We start from the raw sequence: 22,535 nt of genomic DNA, 5'->3' as shown, positions 1-22,535 counted from the left end.
TTGGTATCAGAAAAGTGAATAGATAGTACCTGAAAGTAAAAGACACTTTTAGTTTAAAAGATTGCCTATGCAAAAAAAATTGACAAAGTTTAATTATGATGCAAAGCTGAAATGTCTAATCCTTCAGTGGAACTACTCAAATCAATCAAGTGGTCTTGCCACCTCCTACTTTGAAACAAGCCCTGGTTTACTTCTGTACCAGTTGTCCAGCAGGTCACCATTCTCGGAGCAGTTTGTGAGGCTGCTACACTTTAGCCTAGCTACAAGTGATCCAGAATTTAACAACAGGCTTTGTGGCCTTTTTAATTCTTTGCCTTCACAAGGCCCCTGCATTGTTTTATCACTGCTTTACAGTGAAAGCTAAGGAAATTGCAAGATGTGTCTGAGAATGACAGCAGAGTAGAGATGTCACTGGTGGTATTTCTTTAAATGCCCACATGGCAAATCAAAATCAAGCAAATTGCTCCAAAAGCAACAGTATTCACCAGAGACTAGGATCCATTCAAACATAATACATCTTAAAACCTTGAATTTACCCTAAACAAAGCATACTTAAATGCATTAACGTTTCCAGAATTTGTTGGTTCTGATGGATCTTCCTTTTTATTTTCAAATTCAAAAAGAGGCGTTTTATGAAACTTTCACAACAAAGATCACAAAACACGTATGTGTAGAATTTCACAGAAGGAAAACATTCCTGAGGAAATATGAGCGGGAGGTGCAGAACAGGATCAAGTGATCTATGAAGTTTTGCAAGTGGTTTTCATGTTATTAGGAGCAGAAAATCCTGAACATTGGATTTCTCCTTGAAAGAGAATTCTGAAAAGAATTAATTTTTCATTGATGTGAATGTTTAATCTTAATAAAAACAATAATTCAAATTTTGATTCTTTTATTTTCATTTTAATGTGGAATATAGAGAAAAACACTGCCATCACAATTGAAACTAATTTCGAAAGGAATATACAACTGCATGCAATTTCAAAAATTATGTCAAGACTATCTAAACTATCCTTCCTTGATTTTTGAAATTAAGGTGTGGTGATAGTAATGTGGTTTCACAGTGCTTGTGATTTTGAAAGAAATTGTGCTCCACATGAATAGTTCTCCTCACAATTTTCTCTTTATACAGGAGCTAAAAGCAAGACCAGAGAGCAGGACATGTTTCCCAGCATCTAACATTTCACCTATGAAAAAGCTTTAATTGGTGAGGCCCTCCCCAGGCACAGCCCCACAGCACACAGCAGCAGAAGCCCAACCTCAGCTCAGGTGAGGGACAGCCTGGATGTCCACAGGGTCAGCACGGAAGAGCTTCCTGGTCTGCACTCCTGGCCACTGTGCAGCCACCACCCTGCGTCCCAACACACCACAGGGCACTGCTGACCTGGTTTCCAGGCTTTTCTGGCTAGACATGAGAGACCAAAGAAGAATATTTTGTAACCAATAAAGATGAAGTGCGGGTGGTGGGAAGTGAGCTCTCTGGACCATCTGCTGAAACCCACAGAGGATCAGAGGTGATGGAAATGCATTGTTACTACAGGGGTTTACATTAAAATTCCCCCAGACACCAGGGTAGTCTCCAGCTGATGTAATACAGACCTCCACATAGGAGACATCTGCATCTACACTACTCAGCTGAGGCTCCCTTTATACTTCACAAAAAAAATAGGCTTTCTCTAGTATACAATTCTTTTTATCTTAAAAATAGTCACCTAAAATAGGTTAGATGGATTTTTCCACATAGAAGGGCCTACTCCTTGATGGAACAAGAACCCTGGCACACTAGCTGAAGGGAGATATCCCCAGCCCACATTTCCAAACCCAGGTTAGCTGAAGCCTGGAGCCCTTCTGCCCTGGACATACCTGGGAACATCCCCGGCTTCACAGCGCCAAACCCCGCTCCTGCACTGTCAGCCCTCATTGGATTCATCAACTAACTCCTCTGCTCAAATTCCTTACGGCTCAGAAGCAGTAGCAGGAAAACAAAAATGCCAGGCCCAAATAATTTTTCTCACACCAGATGTCTGCATGTGCAGCACTCGTATGAGTAAGGTGCATTAAACACAGCAGTTTCAAAGGCCTGAAATAAATGAAAGGTGACACTAAGAAGATAGAATTGCATCAGCGGATAAAGACTGAGTCTTTTGGGGCCAAAAGTTAAGAAAAGCTACATTCCTTTCTGCTATATGAGAAATATCTCAAATAACATTTAGACAGGGTTAACATAGGGCGACTGTGCACCCTTTGTACAACTCTGAACCCCTGATGCACTGGAAAGTGAAACATTAGAATAAAAATGAAACTGGATACCTTTCATGACAGTTCAAAAGAACTGTTTATAAGGAATTTAGCCAAGCTTATAATAATATTTTTTTTAAGTATATGATTTGGAAAACAAAGCGATATCGCCAGGAATCATAATTAAGACTTTTTTGGGTTGAAAAATATAGGCAACAAAACACTTTTCTTCCTGTTTTCAGTTAGAGGGTTCCAATAATAGGGGTAGTGATATGACAGTTTAGGAAAGCTAAAATTAGCATTTTGACAAGTATTTTATTGTTCACAATTTTTATGCCTACAATACTGTACTGAGAAACTGCATTCCCTGAGAGGCAAATTGAATACCTTGTTCATGTGAATTTTAGATGTCAAGAACTGGCTTACCATGTTGTCTTGGGGTGACTTTATGATGTGTATCCCCTATCGCCGCTCTATGCCCAGAAATTAATTTCTGTGCCTTTAAACTGAGCCCAAGAGGGGGGAAGAGAAAAACACTGAGCGAGCTTTTCAAAAGCAGTTTTGTGCTCCAAGATCACTACTATCCCTCTCTGCATGCTTCTACAGTAGCAAGAGCAGAGGAAGCACCCTTCTTGCTTTTCAGCCAGCTTTCAGCTCCTTTTCTCTGGAGGGAGATGAAGAGTTGAACTTTGTTTTCCTGGGACTTCGGGTTTTTCCCTTCTTCTCTTCTGGACTGTTTCAACATCAGAACACATTGGGAGAATTTTCCACCAAGGCCCTGGAGGTGGGCCCACACTGACCCAGCTCCAAGGAGGAGGAGAGAGACCACACCTACAGAAGGACTCTGAAATATTCCCAGGTTTTCCCTCCACAGTGAGAGGTTTTATTATACAGCATTATTATCCTTTTCCTGTGTATTTGTTAAACAAATAGGTTTTTTATCTATTTCACTTTCCTCTGAGGAAAATTTTTTTTTCCCAAACCTGGTGGGGGAGGGGTGGTTGTAACCTGCCTTCTATCAGAGGATATTTTCCTCCAAATTTGTCTCAAATCAGCACACAAGTACATGGTCTTTTAATAACTTCCTAGGACACCAATCTACAGAAGTTTTCAAACTGTCAAGTCTACAAAACGGGATGCTTTTGTCATGCCTGTCTTGGCAAACTGATTCATAAAGCATCCCAGAATGCAGGAATGTACAAGGTGAAGTTACACATTGTATGCAACGAGTTGCACACACAAAAACCAGTAGTTATTTTGTCTTGTTTATGGAATAATACTGGTGATGTATCCTAACGTCATTGCAAAATGTCTACACTTTTAAGTAATTAATGTACACTTACAATCTAAAACCACTGTAATGATTCAGTTTATTGCATCTTAAGCCTGAAGCAGATTTTTTTTCTTATTTAGGTAGGATAAGAAAACCAGCATGCCTTGACATTTTCAGTTTAGAAATAATTTGCTTACCAACGTCACTTTCTGTGACTGTTCCACTGCTGGGTTTTAGGGGGCTTGGGGTTTTACTTTTTGCATTTTTTTTAATAAGAATGGAAAAATATGCCTTTAAATGAGCTGACACACAGCTACCATGTTACTATGTCATTCCATTACAAAAGAATCAGTTTACTAACAAAGAAAAGACAAGCAGCTTTTAAGTTAGACTGGGACATGTTGTAGCATTCCTGTCAAAAATGATACACATTAGGATAGACTCAGTCAAGTGTCAACTAGCAATCTGAGTGCAAATCAGCACTACTCAGAAAATCCCAGTGGTAAAGTCTATTCGTTTGCTCAGGCCATGCCCTAATTACAGAACGCAAACCTTCCTTGTTAATGCCATTGCTCATAAAGCCCGGGCTTCACATCCCTTTAACTGGATACTAACTCAAAAAACTAGGTAAGAAAAGAAAAATAACTTTGAAGAACCAACATAATTGTTCTTTACACAACAGTAAAACTATTTTTAGGTTTGCTTAAGCCTGTAAGAATCCACCAGCCTGATCACCCTGAGGACAGCGTAGAAGGAGAGACTCCAGATGTCAGCCATACGGTGAAAGACAGAAATAAAGTGATACCCAGACAGCTCAATTATACCTGGCTGCCCACCCCCATGGGTGAAAATCTCAAGGGCATAATTTCCCCTACTGCACAAAAAAGCTGCTCCATGGCTGGATTCACAAATCTGCAGAAGGCAGCTTTTCTGCCTTTCCACATCCTTTGTCCAACATTTCAAGGATCTGTGCTCTCTATACAAACCAGGTTCAGTCCTTCCTCAGTTAGAGGCAGGGAAACACACCTCCCCAAGCTGCCACTGCTTGGGGTGGCTGGAATAGAGAGATACATCAGTCCTGTTAACACTGTCCTTCTGGTATAAATAAATAAACATTGCAGACATAGATGTACCGTTTGATGGATAAGCAGCCATTTACCGAACTACAAGATCACTTTCATTTGCTTGCTTTTCATTCTTAGTGAATATTTAAGCATTTTTTTAACGTGAAAGTGCTACATCAGGAGTTTTCAAGGGAGTCCCACTTAAAAGGAATTGACAACACAGTAATTAGGAAATGCAGGTTTAATCATGGGTGATCTGAGAGACATCAGTCAACGAAAGCATGCCATTCTCAGCTCAGTGCCAAAGCCACCAGGTTATAAAGTATGCTGAAGAAAGTTTACCAAAGGCTCCAGGTGAAGTAGCTTCATTTAATACAAAGAACTCAGACAGCTCTTGCAAGCGTGCTCCCCCGTCTCACAGTTACCACTCACGTTCTGGAGTAGTGACAGCTTAATTAGTTGAAATAAAACAGTAGCAAAGCCAAAGACTGAACACCCTGCACAAAACATCCTACCTTGTGAAAGGACAGTGCTCCCACATGGGCAGCAGATAATGTGGGTTCAAAACTTCAGGGGCTCATGGCAGAGCACAGCTCTGCTCCCTTTGCTCATGAATGCAGCTACAACACTGTTTTCAAGCCCTGTGCATCATCATCTATTGGGACCCATGATTTCTTTCCATTTTTTTTATTTCAGCAGAAGCAACACAAGTACTTTTCGATGTAACTTTTCTCTCTTCCTAGTGTACTATGCCAAAAAGTCAATTATCTGTCCCCCTCATGACAGATCTTGCGTCCAAAGAGACAAGTATCCATATTTTCTACTTCAAAGGAAGCTAATTCAAAGGTTGTATAAGGTCACATATGGCAAATCTAGGCTCACAACATTAAAAAAATCAGCTCTCCTGCATCCATACTGTCCCTAAGAAACAATTAAATACAAGGAACTCTGTAGCTTGTCTGTAATCAGTACTTAAAACTCAAGAGTGTGTACTCTACTCTCAGAACCAGGAAGAAAAATCAGAAATCATAGGGATCCTCATTTTGTTAATCTCTTACAAGTCACCATGATATGTCTTTTTCCAGAGGTTATTTCAAAAAGATAATTATAGATCACTTCAATATTTCAATTCAAATTGAGAGGTCAGTGCGACAGAGCTGAAGTTCTGCAATTCAAATCCACTGAATATTTATGTGGGGAAAAATATTTTGGAGTTGCTCCTAGAACTGGAAACTACGTAAACACAATTAGCAAATAAACCTCCACCTCCACAAAACTGCCCACAGCCCAAACGAAACACTGAATCTGAGCAAATACCAGTAGGTTTTAATTGCTGTCCACTTAAACTCACATCCACACTTTTCACTTATTTAAGCTGAAATGTAACTGAAATGTTACTCTTTTTACATGAGAAACTAAGAAATACACATTTTGCAGGACTGCATATCTATAGGAACATACAGACAAATAAATAAAACAATAAATAATTGTATTAAAAGTAATTTACAAGACAGATATTTTCTTAATGAGTACATGCAGTTGATACATTTGTGTTCCATTATTAAACACAGAAGCAATCCTCAAGTAATTTTATAGCATATGGGATCATGTTTGTTACATGTTAAGCACTTCAAAAATTATACATAAGTGCTTATGAACCAAATACACTATTAAAATTACATTCTAATTTCTCCCTTGGCTAATATTCTAGAGTTTCGAAGGAAGACGTATCATACCTTCTTCCCATTATATAATACAGCACAACTGTTATTGGTGCAATAATGTCAAATTTTAATAACTTCATCATAACAGTACATTCCATGTTTAAAGAGTTATAGATAAGCAAATATGTTGAGACACACTACTTTGCAACTTCAAAATATTAAGCACCATAGGGAGCCTGCAAGTGTGTATGAGTCTGAGGGCATCTGCCTCTGATGCAGGAAACAGAAATTCGTATCAGTGACAATCTCCTTAAGAATATGTTTACAGTCCCAGATCCCCCTGATATATGAGTTCCTCCTCTTAATTTTTTTGCAATTATTTTGGCCAGACTAAAAGACCTGTTTTAGAAACAGATTTCCTTAATTTATGTATGGAAGGTGAAGAGATATCTCAATTCTAAAAGAAGCCTCTCTCAACTTTGAAACAATTACAAAAACAGATATAATCACTATACTCTTTATATCCCCATTTTATCAATATTCTTTATATACCCTCACCTCTCATATCAGCCTTTAATTTTTCCTTAAACTGGCACCACCACCCTGCTCTGACAGCACAGCACAGGCTTCTCTCCTGCTCATGCAGAAGCAGGAAGAGAAAGGCAATGATCTATAAAGCTGTTACTGTGGAAAGCTGGAAGAGCAAGATGCAGAAGACAGTGCAGAAGAACAGAGTGACTCTTCCAGCCATGGATTTGGGGATCACTTTCTGGGAACCTCATACACTCTTCAAGAGCCATAGGTGCTTGCAAACCCCCCAAATTTCCACACTCGTTATTCCTGCTTCTAGCACCAGGAGGACACAATTGCACTGCAAGAATCACATCACAGTCAGGCATCCACCCAAGAGCCCAAACTTTTCTGGACAGCCACATTTGCTGTACTTCAGCAGAGCAGGGTTTGCTGGGAAGGGATTCAGTCACAAGCATTCTGAATTGTGCTCACAGAGGGGGCTCAAACAATGCACAGCTCTACACCTACGTCCATTTACCTGTGTATCATGGAATGATATCTGGAGTTCATAGTTCTTCAACATCCATTTATGCTTGTATAAATGTTTCAAGGCTAAATGGACCGCGGGCAACACATCTGCCGTTAGGTTTTTCTGATCAATCAGGCAGCTGGTGGGTAAAAGCCCGAGAAGAGAGAGGCGCGTCCGATTCAGTTCCTCAGAGCACCTAATTATTAGTAACACAAACAGCATCAGTGTGTCTAGTTTCCAGCTCCAGAAAACCATCTTTTTTGGTGCTTTTCTTCTTTTTCTTTCTCTTCCCCAGCAGTCCACATCCCTGAAGAGAAGGCCTTAGTTTCCCTGGTTGCCCGACATTTTGCAGCTTTCCTTTGCTTCAGTCGGCTGTGCCCCTCTAAGAAAGCAGCTAATTGTTATTAAAGGATAAAGACCTCTCAACGACTGGCTTTTCCAGTTTGGACAGTAATCCAGCTCACAGCAGTGCTGTGAATCAATACTTCACAAGAATAATCTCTAGGCAAATTGCCCTGCCAAGTCTAATTTTAAACATGTGTCATTTTAAACATTCTGTAGGAGAAATATTCAACCACAGGTGACAAATCAATACACAAACTCATATGATTCCTTTGAAAATAGATATTCTAGGGGTTGATCAAAGTGGTTGCATACTGAAGTCATTTGAGTTGCGTACAGCAACCTGTATGCCATTGGGTCAGAAGATTGCTTCAGTTTGTTTTATCTTGCACAAACATATTTTCTATTGGCTTCATACACATCAAACAGAGAATATGAAGTTTTTGCATATTGATAATATCTTATATACTTCTAGTGCAAAAGCTGCATCAGCCTAAAGCTGTACATCCTTTTCCTGGTTCTGCTTGTTGTCAGAAACCCCATGCTTTCCTTAAAATCAGTGGTAGTTGTGAGAAAATTCAGCATTCAGGTCTGCTCCTCCCATGTACAGTCACTTAGCTTTTGACAGGCATTTCACATACTGTTGTAGCTAGCTAAGTAATTTCAGCACACTATTTGCAGTTTCCCAAGTCATATGCCAGGCTACGAAATTGAACGGATGCTGTACATGCAGAAATGCAGAGAAAATAGTAACGCTGGAGAAAATCTTCCCTGCTGCTAATCAAAACTCACCAGGGTGAGAAGGGATTATACACAGGATCACCACACCAGAGAAGAACCTGCACCTCTGCTCCCCAGGACTTGCAGCCTGCCTCACCCCTCAGACAAGCACCTCCTTCCCTGCCCCTTTCACAGCAGCAATGCCACTGTTCTCGAGGCAGCCGCGTGGGTGACCCCTTTCCTCCATTCAAGCTCTCCCCATCCACAGGAAGCCTCCCACACCTACTGGAATGCTGTGGTAGGCAAGGGAAGGAAACACAGGGGCCAAGCCCAGGGGCAGGGAGAGGAAGGACATCTGGGAGATGCTTGCTTCTTTGAGTAGAAAAAAACTCTGATTTTCAGCAAGTCTCATTATATATGCAGCTGAATAGCAAAGTGCTTCACCATCTTGTGGAAACTCAAGGTTTCAAAAGAATTCCCTGTGCCAAGCTGGGATGGAAACCTGAAACCTCAAAGGTTTTCATGACTCAATAATCTGAAAGGAAAAAAAATGGAAGGGCTCATAAGCAGAAGGTTAATTTGGTATAAATCAAATTTGAAATTATATGTTCAGAGCTTGGCAATTTATTTTGTGAATGGCTGACATTTAAAAAAAAAAAGAAACTACTAGTTTGCTGCAGAAGGTAAGAGTGGCTTGTCTAATTTTAATTTTAAAAACATGGTGTTCCAGGTCAACAAATTATTCTGAAACTGACATGTAACTAAGAAGTTTTTACAGAAAATCTCCAAATAAATTCTAGTTATAAATATTCTAATTTATAATTACAATCTATATGTTGCATGACATGAGGACATGGAAGTAAATAGAAAAATAAAAGTAAAAAGAGCAAAATAATAATGAATAAATAAGCAAATAATGTCTACCTTGAGCCCAGCAAACAGCTCCAAGCAGGAGATACACTCAATTCATCACTATCTGTCTACAGTGACTCTTCTGCCAAGATACCTGTGCAACTGGACAGACAAGAAAAGAGCCCAATGCATTCTTATACACAAACACAGAGTGAAAAAGAAATACCCTTGCTTAGGGTAGTGAAAAAACCTTGCATAACCCATGCTTTCCTTCATCACCATTGCCCATAGTCAGAAAGCAGCAAGGATGCGTGGAGCCCTTCGTGTGGGGAAGGAGATACTGGTTTTCTTCCTGTGCAAGGCTATGGACAAATCAAATGCAGGAAGGTCAAAATTTATTATGGACATTTCCTAGACTGAGAAATTTAACACATTGTCCGGGCACAACACTGAGTAGGAAGCACACTCTCATAGCACAGTCTGCATAGCAACAATTTAATGCAATGACTTAATAGGTATTTTCCATTCCTAAGTCTTATGATTCTATAATGTGATTACTGAAAACATATTTTTATTTTTTTTTTTAAACTTGAGATTAAATTCTTCCCTGAGCAGAGGGCCAGTATAGGCCAAGATGTTGCGTAAATCCCATTTAATACCTTTCTTAGAGGCTTAAACAGGATTTTGTTGGTGAATAGTCCTTGGGCCAGCCTTCCTTACCAGCATTATTTCAGTATTGACTACACTAATGAAGAGGAGAGGAAAGCAGGCATTCATGCTACCAAACCTGAGCAGCTGAGGTGCTCTGAACTGCTCCTCCTATGCCTAAATCTTCCTACCAGCTAAGTGGGTACATGGCGCTCCGTTGAGTCATAGCTTTGGCTTACAGGTAGATAACAGAAAAAATGTGGTTTGACTATCTAATATCCCCTTCAGTGTTCAAAAAGACACAGATCTGCCACCACACCTCACTGAACCCCTGTTGCTCAGCCAGTGTCTTTAAATTCATGAGAGGGCAATGGCCTATCAGAGGCTATGAAATCAGTTTCAGCACCATATGGATGGACACACATTTAAGGGAGCATCCCCTTATTCTATACATGATCAGCTTCAAACTAGACCAGTCTTCTTCTCTTCTGGTGCTACTTCTGTGTGCCCTCAGCATTGCTGCATTTAACCCATGCCTGGCAAAGGAGCAAACAAGATTATGAACAGGAGCAGCCTCCGGTTGCTTGTGTCCTGAAAATCTGCTTTCTGACAGAAACATTTAGCTATCTAACCGGACAATTGTTTCTTATATAGTATTTTTATTGCTAATTAATCCTGTAAAACTTGCATCAAAAAAAGCCTGTGTGTTTTCATTTTGATGAATAAAATAGCCATATTTGCCATGCTCATGGTTGATCATACAGGTATCAGCTTCGTTTTCAGGATAGCATCTGCTGAGGCTTAATACGTACAAAAGCATATTACTAAGCCCCTGTCGCACATTTGAAGGTAGTCTCTCAAGTGAGTTTGCCCAATATCCTCAAAATTTACTACTAAAACATAACAATGATGAAATTTTAAGATGATAGATGAACTCACTGCGTCTTACATCCATTTCTCAAATGTGAAGCATTTGAAATAGAACTAACTTTGAAATTTGTTTTCAGTGTCAGAAGGCCATTTGACTTTAAACACTTCCACACTGTTTTGGGGAGCTTTATCAAAGGTACTGTTGTTCAGTACATTAAGGAAGCTTTTGCAAGATTTAGCTGAAAGCCTTAGGACAGAGCTGGTGACCAGATGACTCACTGTTGGCATCTCCTTTGTGAGTTCCACACAAACTGAGTAATAATTCCTCTCTGAATGAGGGAAACTGTAGGAGGAAATTGTGGTCCCTCGTAGAAGCACAGTCCTGAGAAATTAAAAATAGAAAAAACCCCAAACACCTGGCATAAATGTGTCGTCCATAGCCAATACTTTCCAAAGGAGAGATCTTTTCGGTGTTGTCCGCCTTGCCACATTATCCTCTGGTTTTATAGCATTTTAAATTCAGTTCTCAATCCCCTGATCAGTATTTCTGAACTGTAAATCACTTAAACAGTTATTAGTTCATGTAAGAGGTTGATTATAGACTGTATTAACTGTGTTAAAGGCTGGCTATATATTTAAGCTATATGTCACCTCACGCCTCCCACACACAGCTTCCTCCCCCTTGAGTAACACACATTAACATTTATAGGATGTTCTAATCCCAGCTTCACATGTTAGTTTTTTCAAAGCAGGTTATCATTCACCCTTTCTCATCCCATGTGCCTCTGCTCTTGTTGCTCAATTGCTCAGTGTAATTAGAGTACAGAGCACTCTCACATCCTAGGAAACTTTGGTAATGTATTGGAAACCAATACATTTACTGTGGATGGCAACTCCTCTTGTGACATTGACACCAAGTCTCTACCTATTGCCAAGAGCAGCTTCACTATCAAGACACTACTATCTGCTGTAACATGTCCCAGCTTTTTAAGTAGCTGCTATTCAGCTAAAATTATTTACGTCCCATAACACCATCCAAGTGACCAGGCTATCTATGTCCACCTGTCCTACTGATGTCATGATGAATTTTTGCCTTTTCTTTTAAATCCCTTTTATACCTCTTTACAACTTCTGTATTCTCAGTGCTTTTTGCCTACATTCTTGGACTTGTTTGTCAAGCTAGGAGACTAAACATTTTAGAAGCTTCGTAGGTAGGGGTCAGTGTTCCCGAGACCCCAAGGTCCTCTGCAGAACACATTCTGTAAACTCAGATAGAAACATCCAGGGGAAGGCTCCTTGGGGAGGGGGGCTCATTCAAGCCTCTCATTGGGGAATTTTTGATAGATATGCTAATTAGTAAGACCTATAATGTTATACCAGATCTTTTGGGGGTGTGCATTGTGGTGTGCATTGTGGTGGGCATTGAGGTGCATTTGACCTGGATGTAGTGCACCTAAGGATCCTTCAAATAGATACCAAGGTAAAATCCCTTTTTCCCTTCTAACCATGTTTGACTTGATTTTAAGACCAAAGGTATCACTACCAAGTCTGACTAGATTTGCTTGTAGTTAGAGAGATTCATTTTGAGAAAGCAAATGAAAATTTATTTTTGCCTCAAACCCTACTGTCTCACTCCTCATGTGTAGCCTGAAAATCTCCTCTCTGCCTCCTTTTCCTCTTTCCTAGCAGTGCAGCACAAAGATCAAATTAATTTCCTCCATTCTGAACAGGAGGCTTGAAGAAAAGAGATAAAATTACAAGTATATACAGCAATGGTGAGATTATTCCTGAAGTAATAGATCAAATTCTAGTGGCAGCACTTTGAGAATGAAGATGACAAACTGCGAAAGATTGAGAAGAAAGACACAAGAACACATAAAAAGCTGAGAAAAAAAAAAAAACAACACAAAAGCAGCAATTCAGTCTATCAAGTTTAATGTTCAGAGGTGGCTTAATTGGTAACTTGTTCTATAGTGGATGAAAAAATTATTTCTAATAATACCAAACTTTTGAGTGGTTAAGGAAAACACACTTTCTACCCTTCAGTAAACTATCCCCTTTTCATGAAATAACTTTTGCTCAATCTGTTAAAAAAGATGTTTGCTGCTGTAACTACAGTAAGGGCTTCTGCTGACATTGAGATAACAACTCCTGATACCCACCCATGACATAATTGTGCCAGCCATATAGACCTGCCTTGGGTAACAAGGCCCTAGGGACACAGTACTCCCACCATGCCACTCCTCTTGTTTACTTCATACAAACTGTTATTTTTGCCAAGGTCAAACACACCACTTCCAAATATGTGTTAATTAAAAAATTTACTATTTTTTAATTGATTGGTTTTTAAAAATATCCGTACCTTGCATATTTCTCAACTACAAGATCCTTGAGATGTAATAATCTAATTTTAAAAGATATTTAATACTGCGATGGATCCTGAAAAGATCTCTGTCCCAAAGGCTGAGTGAAATCAGCATTTTATTCCACCAGGCAATTTGAAAATTTAAAGCAAGTAATGATGAGTGCCTTTGTTCTTAATTAAAAGTGGCAATTCTAGGTCTCCTCCTCATAGAAGCACGTTGCATTTTCATAGGTGGGCTGGCTTTCTAAAGTGCTGAGCATTCAGCAATTCCCACTGCTGTTGACAGAAAATGCAAATCACTCCATGCTTTTGGAAAGCAAATCTTTAGTTCAGGGACCTAACTAGAAAGTCTTAAAAAAAAAAAAAAAGAAAAAATGATGTGTAGCTGATATTATTAGCATGCTTGACAGCAAAAAATTAGGAGAAGAGGGGAGCTTGGCAAAGTTTAAAGATGCAAAACTTTTTTTGTCACTTTATATACAGGCAACTATTGCAACTTAATTTATTTTGCTACATTGCACAGTCTTGCTGCCACTAGCACATCCCTCCAGATTAGACTCTCAGCAACAACATGGAATTTGGTCCTGCTTGTAATTTTTAGAAAGAGAGAAAGTGAATGGGGAAAAAAAAAAGAGAAAGTTGGCTTTCTCTCTTGGTCAACCTCCTGTAAATTATTAATACTTCGGGCTTGCCAAATTCACAGGGGAGAATGGAAAGCAAAACCGAAGGTGCTTTTACAGAACTTTAAAATTATATGGAAGACCCCACAAAAACACAGAGCTTAATATTTTTATATCATATGTGTATACTAAAATATACCTACATGTTGCTGATAAGATACTCACGAAGGTGTATCTGAATGACAATGCTTGAAAAATGTTATGTGTTGTATTTTGTATCACACTAAGTGTTAGTGTGTCAAAAACTGCCCCTTCATATAGAGTAAAAATAGTAAAGCAAGAGATTTATTCCTTGCTAGAAAAACACTTAATTCCCTGTGAAAACAGGAGCAGTAAACAGTGGAAAGGAAGTTAATTAGCATCCCAAAAGGGGCCTCTTACTCTTTGTCTCTGGAGGTTTTGGACGTAAAATGGTTACTTAGACACCTATTGTGCACATGATTCTTCACATAATTCTGTAGTTCAACGAAGCTGCAGCAGAAACTGAGGCCTACCCAAGGTAAATGGCAAATTAGAATACATAACTACTTTAATGACATAAAAGATTCAAAGAGTAGGTTCTTTTAGAGATATGTGGTGGTGATTATTTAATAAATAAAATAAATGAGATTCTGGAAATAACTTAATCAGACAGAGAGTATAAGTTCCTCTGATGGGGATTGTGGCAAAATAGGTCAAAAAAAAGGTGGGTATAAAGAAGAAAATCAGTTCAGCCAAGAATTCAAAAAAGGTTCTGCAGAACCATCTCCTCAGCAACAGAGCACATGAGTCTGGCAGACCCAGCTTGCAAAGAAGCAAGCATGCAAGGTTTCCACATGAAGTCTGTGACAATCTGCCAAAGCGAAGAAGTCTTTGATTCCATCAGGATCAAATCCATCAGAGTTCCTCATACAAGGGAAGGATCCCCTAGACAGCCATAAAAGTCAGAAAGCCTTGATCCCCCTCTCTTGCTGGTGATGTCCCAAGCCTGGGACAGGTATGGCAGAGAGAGCAGTGTATGTAAAAAAAATGGGAGTTGCTTCTCTCATGGCATCAGCAGCTGCAGGGTCAGTAGCGTTTAAGCTGGAAATAGCAATGGACCTTTAAAGGGGTTTCAAGCAAATCACAGAGAAAAGTTGTCTAGGGATAAGGATTTTGGGGGAACCTTAAAACAAGAGGTTTTCTGAAGTACATATTCTAGTTTGCAGCAGAGAGGCCAGAAATCCCAGGTGAAACACATGGTCTGTATTGTAAGATGTGGATAATCCTAATGGTCCTCTGATCTTAGAACTCATTAATTATTTAAGGTAAGCACCATGGCCATAGTACGAAACCTAAGTTTTCTAATCCTATTGCTCAAACTTGTGATGTTCACTTTACAGCAGCTAGTCTGTTATCTGGGCCTTCATCTCTCAGAAGCCTCAGTAACAACAGCTTGGACAACCTGGATGAATTAGCCCCCATATTCTTCATTCTTTGTGAGTACAGTTTTCAGACAGAAGGTGGATATCTGTCTTTAATTTGTTAGCTTTCTTCTTCACATTTGATAAAACTTGTTTGAAAAATACTATGGATAAAATTGTCAGAAATAAAGGCTGACGATAATGAAAAATTAATGGCACAGAAATTGGGCATCAGTCACTGACTTAGCAATGAGATTACATGGCTATTCCATCACAAGAGGGTAAAAAAGAAATAAAAAAAGGTGTTTGCCACCCAGTATGTCCCATTTCAGCATGCAGTATCAAGCAATCCCCAAATCCAGCAGATCTTACCCACAGCAAAAGCATTTGCAAGTAGAGAAATCCCTGCTTAGCAAAGGAGGCATCCCTTAAGTGTCAGTGGCATGGCAAGTGGAGACACAGGGTGACTGAAAACATATTCCACCTGTTCTTAGGGACACTGCCTTCTTTGAGTCAGAGCAATGGTGTAGCAGAATGAGGTTGCTTCAGGAGTCAGGCTACTGGTCCATTAATGCTGGAGCCCAAGAACCACAAAAGTACTGCAAATTTCATTTCTTGCTCAGCTAGACCCACAAATCAGAGAACAGTGCATCTGGCTCCTGAAAAGTTTGAAGCTCTGTCACTGATTTAGTTCCAAGATTCCTAGCATAAAAATAAATTTGAAAAAATGTGATGTATTTGCACTGTACCATCTCAGTTTGGAATCCCAGAGTCTGAAATAGGCTTCCTGGGATATCTGGGGCTGCTATGTATTAACAGACATCTCCACAGGACTGAGTCATAACTGTGCTCACTGATCTCAGTACACATCTTTGCTAACCCCAGCTACCCCAAAAATTACCTGAGCCGAAATGAATCATGGGGGGTTTTCCTCTGTTAATTTCTACCACTTGATTCCTTGAGCCAGACTTCTGCATGCAATGGTTCAACCCTTCCTCAGGAAAAGTATCTCATTTCCTGTAAAAACAAAGGTCTCCACTTGAGTTTTCATGAAAGACCTGTTTGGTTTCCAGGTTCTGCAATTTGCTCAAAGGCACTGTTCTTCTGCCTTATGTCATGGGAACATCCATAAAGCAATGAAATTGAAAGCAGAGAACAAAGCTTGAGATGCACATGTATCATCATACTCAGATTATTAATGCAAGATGGTGTTTTGTAGCCTTGATATTCAGTGCTATTTATGATGTCATTCCAAACTGTTACATGTATTTAATTAAAACAATATAAATAGTGAATCAACAACTTTCTTTGTGCATGCCATCATTAAATCTCTCTCATCTAGCTCCTTCCTCTCCATTTTCCTCTTGCAAATATTTTCTTCACAGTTATCACCAGGATATTACACCCCATCTTTTCCACAAACTTGAGTAATTAACTCTGTTTGATAACCACATCAGAGGATAGGGCCTTCCCCTCTTTCTTCAAATGCAAATGGGTACTTCTTCCGAGATTTATTAAAAAAAAATGGTTTTTCCATGCTGATGGAGTGTGTTTGGCATTTGAATCAAAAGATTCTATAACTGTGTTTTGCAGTATGCATAGGATAAGTTATACAAGAAATTGCAAGACATATGCCAGAAATTGGCTTTAGTCTCTTTGCAGAGATATTTAGAGGATATACATTCTGCAGGTCTGGGATCCGCACCCAGAGGAGTGGGTGCAGTGAATACATGATTTCTCTCCTCTCCCCACCCACATCTTAACATCAGCGGAGAAGCCAGCATAGAATTAACATAAACACTTAACTTTTAGATTATTCCCTCCAAGTTTACAAAACTCTAAAGCAAAAGGAGGTAATGTCGTAAACGGAGTCATGTTACACAAAAGTCAAAGGAGACACTGACTATTTAAAGAAGTATGTCCCTTCCAAGCAGAGTGTCACCAGCAGAGCAGACAGCCATCGTCACCATACACGTAGCGTAGTGCATTTTAATGCCTCACTCTCTGCAAATATCAGACAGCGAAAGAACTCCGTAATATTTGAAGGTAAGAAATTACCCAGCCACCTCAACATATGCCAGACACATGCTCACCTGACAATACAAGAACAAATGTCTACCACCTCTGTCTGCTGTAAACTGGACTCTCTTTCAGACCCTCACATCTCCTGTGTATTCAGCTGTTACCCTCAGATGACCACAACACCACCTTACCTGTCCCACTGCGAGCACTCCTGAAATCAAAATAAGGCTCCAGACAATTTAGTGCTCAGAGCACTCACAAGCATGACAGGGCTCACTCCCAGAGACCCCACTTGACTTTGGTACACCATACTTCTCTTGCAATTCCAGGCACTGTTAGAGGGACTTGGATCTATGCCTCCTGAGACAGAGGGCCTAACCAATACATCACATGCACTTCTTTTGGGGGTGGGGGTGCCCTTGCTCAGTCCTGTTACAGTTATGGTGGAGTTTTTCAGACAGCAACCAGTAGCTCTTTGTCCCTCTCTGAGGACCACCATGTGTTATTGAGCACTGAACTCCAGTGGACAGACACCTTATTGTGTACCACTGACACAAACCTGCCCTCCTGTTTCCATAATGTGCTCCCCATACTTAGCAAAAGTGAATAGTTCTCTTATTTCCACTTGCAGGAACAAGACATGAGTGGATTTTGTTGACACCACTCATGACTGGACTTTCTGGAAGAAGCATCTTTATTTGGGGACTCAGGGTCCCTTAAAAGTTAGAATAGCTGGTAAGAATGACTCAGACGGGTGCACAGCCTTTCTTAAGCTTTGAGAGTTTTACTGAAAACACATGCACTTTTTTAGTAAAAAAGAAGAAGAAAATAAAGTCTACACATACTATGCCTATACTGTAATATCTTGTCAGATAAATTAGGAAAGGCACTTTCTACTTAAAGAATAGAAAAAGGCAAATATGTATCAAATGTCAATAAGCTCATGTTTTCCTTCAGATTTTGTGGAGTCCTGTGAATTTTCCAGAGCTCACTCCTCTGTGCCAACCTGCTGTTTAAAGGTATTAGAGTGTATTATTACACAAAGATGAGATTATATCATGATTACCACAAGGTATTTGTTGTAGTTAGAGAAAATTAAATAATCTCACCCCCCCAGTACAAATATTCTTTCCTCTTTGTGATCATTTACCCATTTACTTCAGGAAGATTTTTTTTTAGCTTGTCAAGACTCACATTGATCTTCAAAAACTTCTTGTCTTTACATGTTTCTTGGCTACCCATGTTTAGATTCAAAACAAATTCATACTGTCTGTACACCACTTGCAGCATTGCTCCTACAAGAAATCAGAAAATCCAGCTCATATTTGAGGGAAGATGTCCAGATCTAGAAGCACAGATATCCAACTTCCATTAACTTCCCTTGCCTTCTTCCAAGATGCCTATTCCTCCAGCTACTGGTCAGTTTTTGCCTGATGCAAATCAAATACTGTTGAAATTGATAATAGTGTCTACTAGAATGATCAATTCCTTTATTTTAGGGTTATTCTGTTTTTTTCCTCCAACAGATGTGTGTCAGGGTACTTAAGCTGAAATCATCTTTCCTGATTTATGTGCAGCTTGAGCAATTTCTAGCATATGTAGAGTTTTTTCTTTCATTATTTTGCAAAATATTTCTTTGCTTTTTCAACCAACTAAAGCTACAATCACAGGGATGGCAAAAAAAAAAAATTATTGTATCATGGTTATTGATCTGAAGCCATAAACTATGAAGTACCCTTAACTTCTAGGACATGGTCCAAGGGCCGCTGGAATCAGTGCACTACTGCCATTAATTTCAATGGGGTTTGGATGACACTCTTTAGAGATGATCACTTTATAAATTCTTGAGTTTCTAAAATAACACGGTTATGAAATTTTGCCCAGGAGCCTCATCTAGAGAGAAACTCCCACTCTCATTGAAATGAACAGCAAAAAGTAAAGCCACTTAGACCAGAGTTCTGCAAATGCCTACATTTGAGCTTTGTTTCATTGACTGAGCCTACATAGGAATGCCCAAATAGATGAAGACATGCCCAAGAAGTAGCAAAATATTTTACCAGTCTAGATCAGGATCACGCTTCAAGCACATTTAAAGATCAAAAATACCCAAAACAGAAGTACATTTTTGTACATGATGTAACCTGTGGTCGTATTTCATAACAAAGATGTAATTCACACAATCTCAACTGAGACATAAACTAAACATTGTACTTAAGTGCTTAATCCAATTTAAATGCTTTGAAAAACACTAGAGCTGCTGCTCATGTCCTCAAATGTTAATGAGTTCAAGTGCTGACAAACAGCAGTTGACCTTAGAAGGCACACCACTGCAGCTCTTCAGATGGTTGGTCAGAAAGTAAGGACATTATAATTCTTCCTTATACACACCAGGACTATCAAACAAGCTAGAATATTCAGTTCAAACTTGACAGAAAACTACCTGAATGCAAAATAAAAAATAAAAAAATCTAGTCTGTTTATTTTCATTATTGTTTTTCACAAGCATTTAGTTAAAGCATTATGGAAAATTGCAATACAAAGATCAGACTGCAACAATGGGGGATTATGGAGAGACACAAGGGAGAATACATGAGTTAGTAAATCACTGCCATACATTTCCTAAGTATTATAAATATACTGCAATTATTTCTCAAGCTATTGAAAAATCCCATGTGTTCAAGGCTCTACATTCTCTCTTTCAAGAGCCAACAATGTCACAAGCACCACCTGTGAAGCCCTTAGAGGGAGAACTACTCGCTGGTCCCTGATTATGCAATGATAAGGATCCAGGCCCTTCAGGCATATCTATTTATTGGCGGCCTCAGAAAATAGGCTGAGAATCAAGTGGGCATGATGAGCCAGCTACCTTCCTGCTTACCGTAAGTGCACTGAAGGAAAAAGGTAATGTCTGAACCGAGTGAAAAAGTTTGTGCTGCCATTAGGTACTTAATGGCTATTCCAGACATTGGTCTATTCTGTTTGGGTGCAGCCACTCTAGCGCTCTTCATGGACACCAACTTATTTACTTGTCACTATTAAGCACACAATAATGATCCAACTGTACTCCAAACATATACGTTCGCCTGACTTACCATTCCATAACCATCCATTTATTAATTGCTTAAAAGCATTCAAAGCAACACAGCAAGCTAGCAACATGACCCTGATTTCTTACGTCCCTGGAGTACAAAACAGTAAAAATACAATGTTTAAGAAACTGATACTCATTCCACAAGAAACACGGTATTTTTTCCTGAATATTTTAATGATAACGACCTAGTTCAGAACCCAAAATCTCTATTAAGAACTTCGCAGTATTTTGACTGCAATAAAGTGCAGCACATTATTGATTAAGATATTACTGTATGAAGGAAGATCCTGCCAAGGCTTCTCTAATTCCTATGCATATGTTATTTTTGTAATGCTTCAATCCAAGGGAAGAACTAATATAGAATAATGTAATGAAAACAGGATTAGGAGAACTGTGATTTTTCCTAACACACGTCTCACTTTATGAGACAGGTAATGCCATTCAGAAAATCCCCCATAATTCTTTTCATTACGATTGCAGAGTTCCCTGAGATACATCTTTTTAAGGAAACAAGCAGCTACTCTAGGCTGATATTGCCTGTATTCCCTGTCAGTATCTAGTCTCGTTCACTAAACACGACAGGATGGCAGCGTGCTCCTTCCTAAGTGACATCTTCAGCAGTATTGCCCTCCATGCATTTCTGCTCAGAGATATCTAAAAAAAAATACTATGACAAATTTACGTCAATTAAAAGCAGCCACCCTGGGAGGAGAGGTTTTGCTAGTCATTTTAGGGACGGAAACACTATCACGAAGCAGTACAGCCTGTCACTGCTGCTCTCAGCTTGTTCCCCCCGGACCCTGAGAACCGAAGGGGAGCAGACAGGGGCTTCCTTAAATTACAGCTGGGAAGGTTTTCAGCAGTCACTTGCTTCACCGGGGGTTGTCTTGGAAGCGAGCCCCGGCCGCCAGCATTACACAAGAAGCGACTGCCATCTACAGGGGAGCCCCGGTACCGGACCCGCGCGTACCCTCCGCTAACACACAGGTACTGAAGTTGTGACAAAAACCAAAGGCAGTTGTGGGCGGGTGGTAGTGGCAACCAACTCGACAAAGCCCTCTCCTCGCTCCCTGCCTATCTCTCCCAGGTAAAGGGAACGTGTTTTCTCGCGCAGCCGGGCTCCCCCCTGTCCCAGCCCTGACGGCCGGCCGCTCGCAGCGCTCCGCAACGGGAGCAGGCATCCCGCCGCGCTGGAGGCGCTCTGCGCGGACCGGGACTGCAAATTTAGTTCTTCCCGAGGAGCGAGCGCCTCCGCGCCCCGCCGCCGCCGCCACGCACCCCCGGGCGAGGGCTCAGCCGCTCCCGCCGGAGGGCAGGGACGGGGGAGACTCAGCGGAACCCTGCGAGAGCCTCCCCGCCTCCTTCTCGAGCTACGGCTGCCCTTCGCGTCCCGTCGCCGCATGGGATAAGACGGGCTGGCAGCGTGAGCCCGTTGGCGGAGCGGGGGAGCGGAGCGCCCGGCGTGCATCTGTTGCTGAGCGGGTGGCGGCTGGCACAGGGATGCGGCCGTGGCTTCGTTGGGCGAGGCAGCCTTCCTCCCACCGGTGTACGTGCGTGCCAAGGGCAGCGGATCCCAGCCACCGCCACCGCTAAGCACCCGCGCCGCCTGGGCACCCGTCCGGGCCCACCCCCGCGCTGCAGGGTACTCCCGGGCAGAGGAGCTCCTGGGGCGGCGGGGCGAGCCCCCGCTGCCGGGGGAGCCGCTCCTGATAATGCCGGGCGGGCAGGGTACGGCCCGCCGGCTCCACGTCCTCCCCCTCCGCCGCCGGTCCCTGCACATCTGCCGGCAGCCTGCGGGGCCGGGCGGGCAAGGCGGTTCGGAGGCGGCGCGCACGGCCCCGCCGGCAGCCGCAGCCCCGGCCCGGGCGTCCGCGCTGCCCTTGCGCCCCTGTACCCGCAGCGCCCCGGGACTGGGCGGCGGCGCCTCCCCCTGCGCCCGGAGGCGCGGGGCCCGCGGCGGTCCCTACCTCCGTGTCGTAGAGCCGCAGGTCCAGGAAATAGGGGTTGAGCAGGGACTCGTTGCGGATCTGATCCATGGCCAGCTGCACGGCGGGCAGCACTCCCCGGCCGATCCTGCTCTTCTGGTCCTCCTCGGACTGGCTGAGCGGCATCAAGCCCATGATGGAGATCGGCGTGGTGGCGTTGGGGGGCAACCCGGCCGCCCCCCGGGAGCTGCCCCGCGGCCAGCCCCAGCCCGGCGGCGCCCAGCCCAGGAACAGGAGCAGCAGTAGCATGGCAGGGTTGGAGGTGGCAGCGGCCGGTCTCCGCGGAGAGGGATGCAT

At 41.5% G+C, this 22,535-nt stretch overlaps 1 protein-coding gene across 1 annotated transcript in view; it reads right to left on the bottom strand.

The window, feature by feature from the left end:
* The window catches only part of GABBR2 (gamma-aminobutyric acid type B receptor subunit 2), a gene marked incomplete at both ends in the record, with an annotated part of 465,867 nt that extends 443,332 nt beyond the window's left edge, over positions 1-22,535 (bottom strand). Inside the window, one exon of the mRNA XM_082281997.1 lies at positions 22,221-22,535. Coding sequence (XP_082138123.1) covers positions 22,221-22,535 — 315 coding nt within the window. The remainder of the gene's footprint in view (positions 1-22,220) is intronic.

This window comes from Coloeus monedula, assembly GCF_965178545.1.
Source record: "Coloeus monedula genome assembly, chromosome: 1".
In the NCBI taxonomy this organism is placed as follows: Eukaryota; Metazoa; Chordata; class Aves; order Passeriformes; family Corvidae; genus Coloeus; species Coloeus monedula.
Note: the sequence above shows the minus strand (reverse complement) of the source record. Positions and strands in the feature narration are given on the sequence as shown.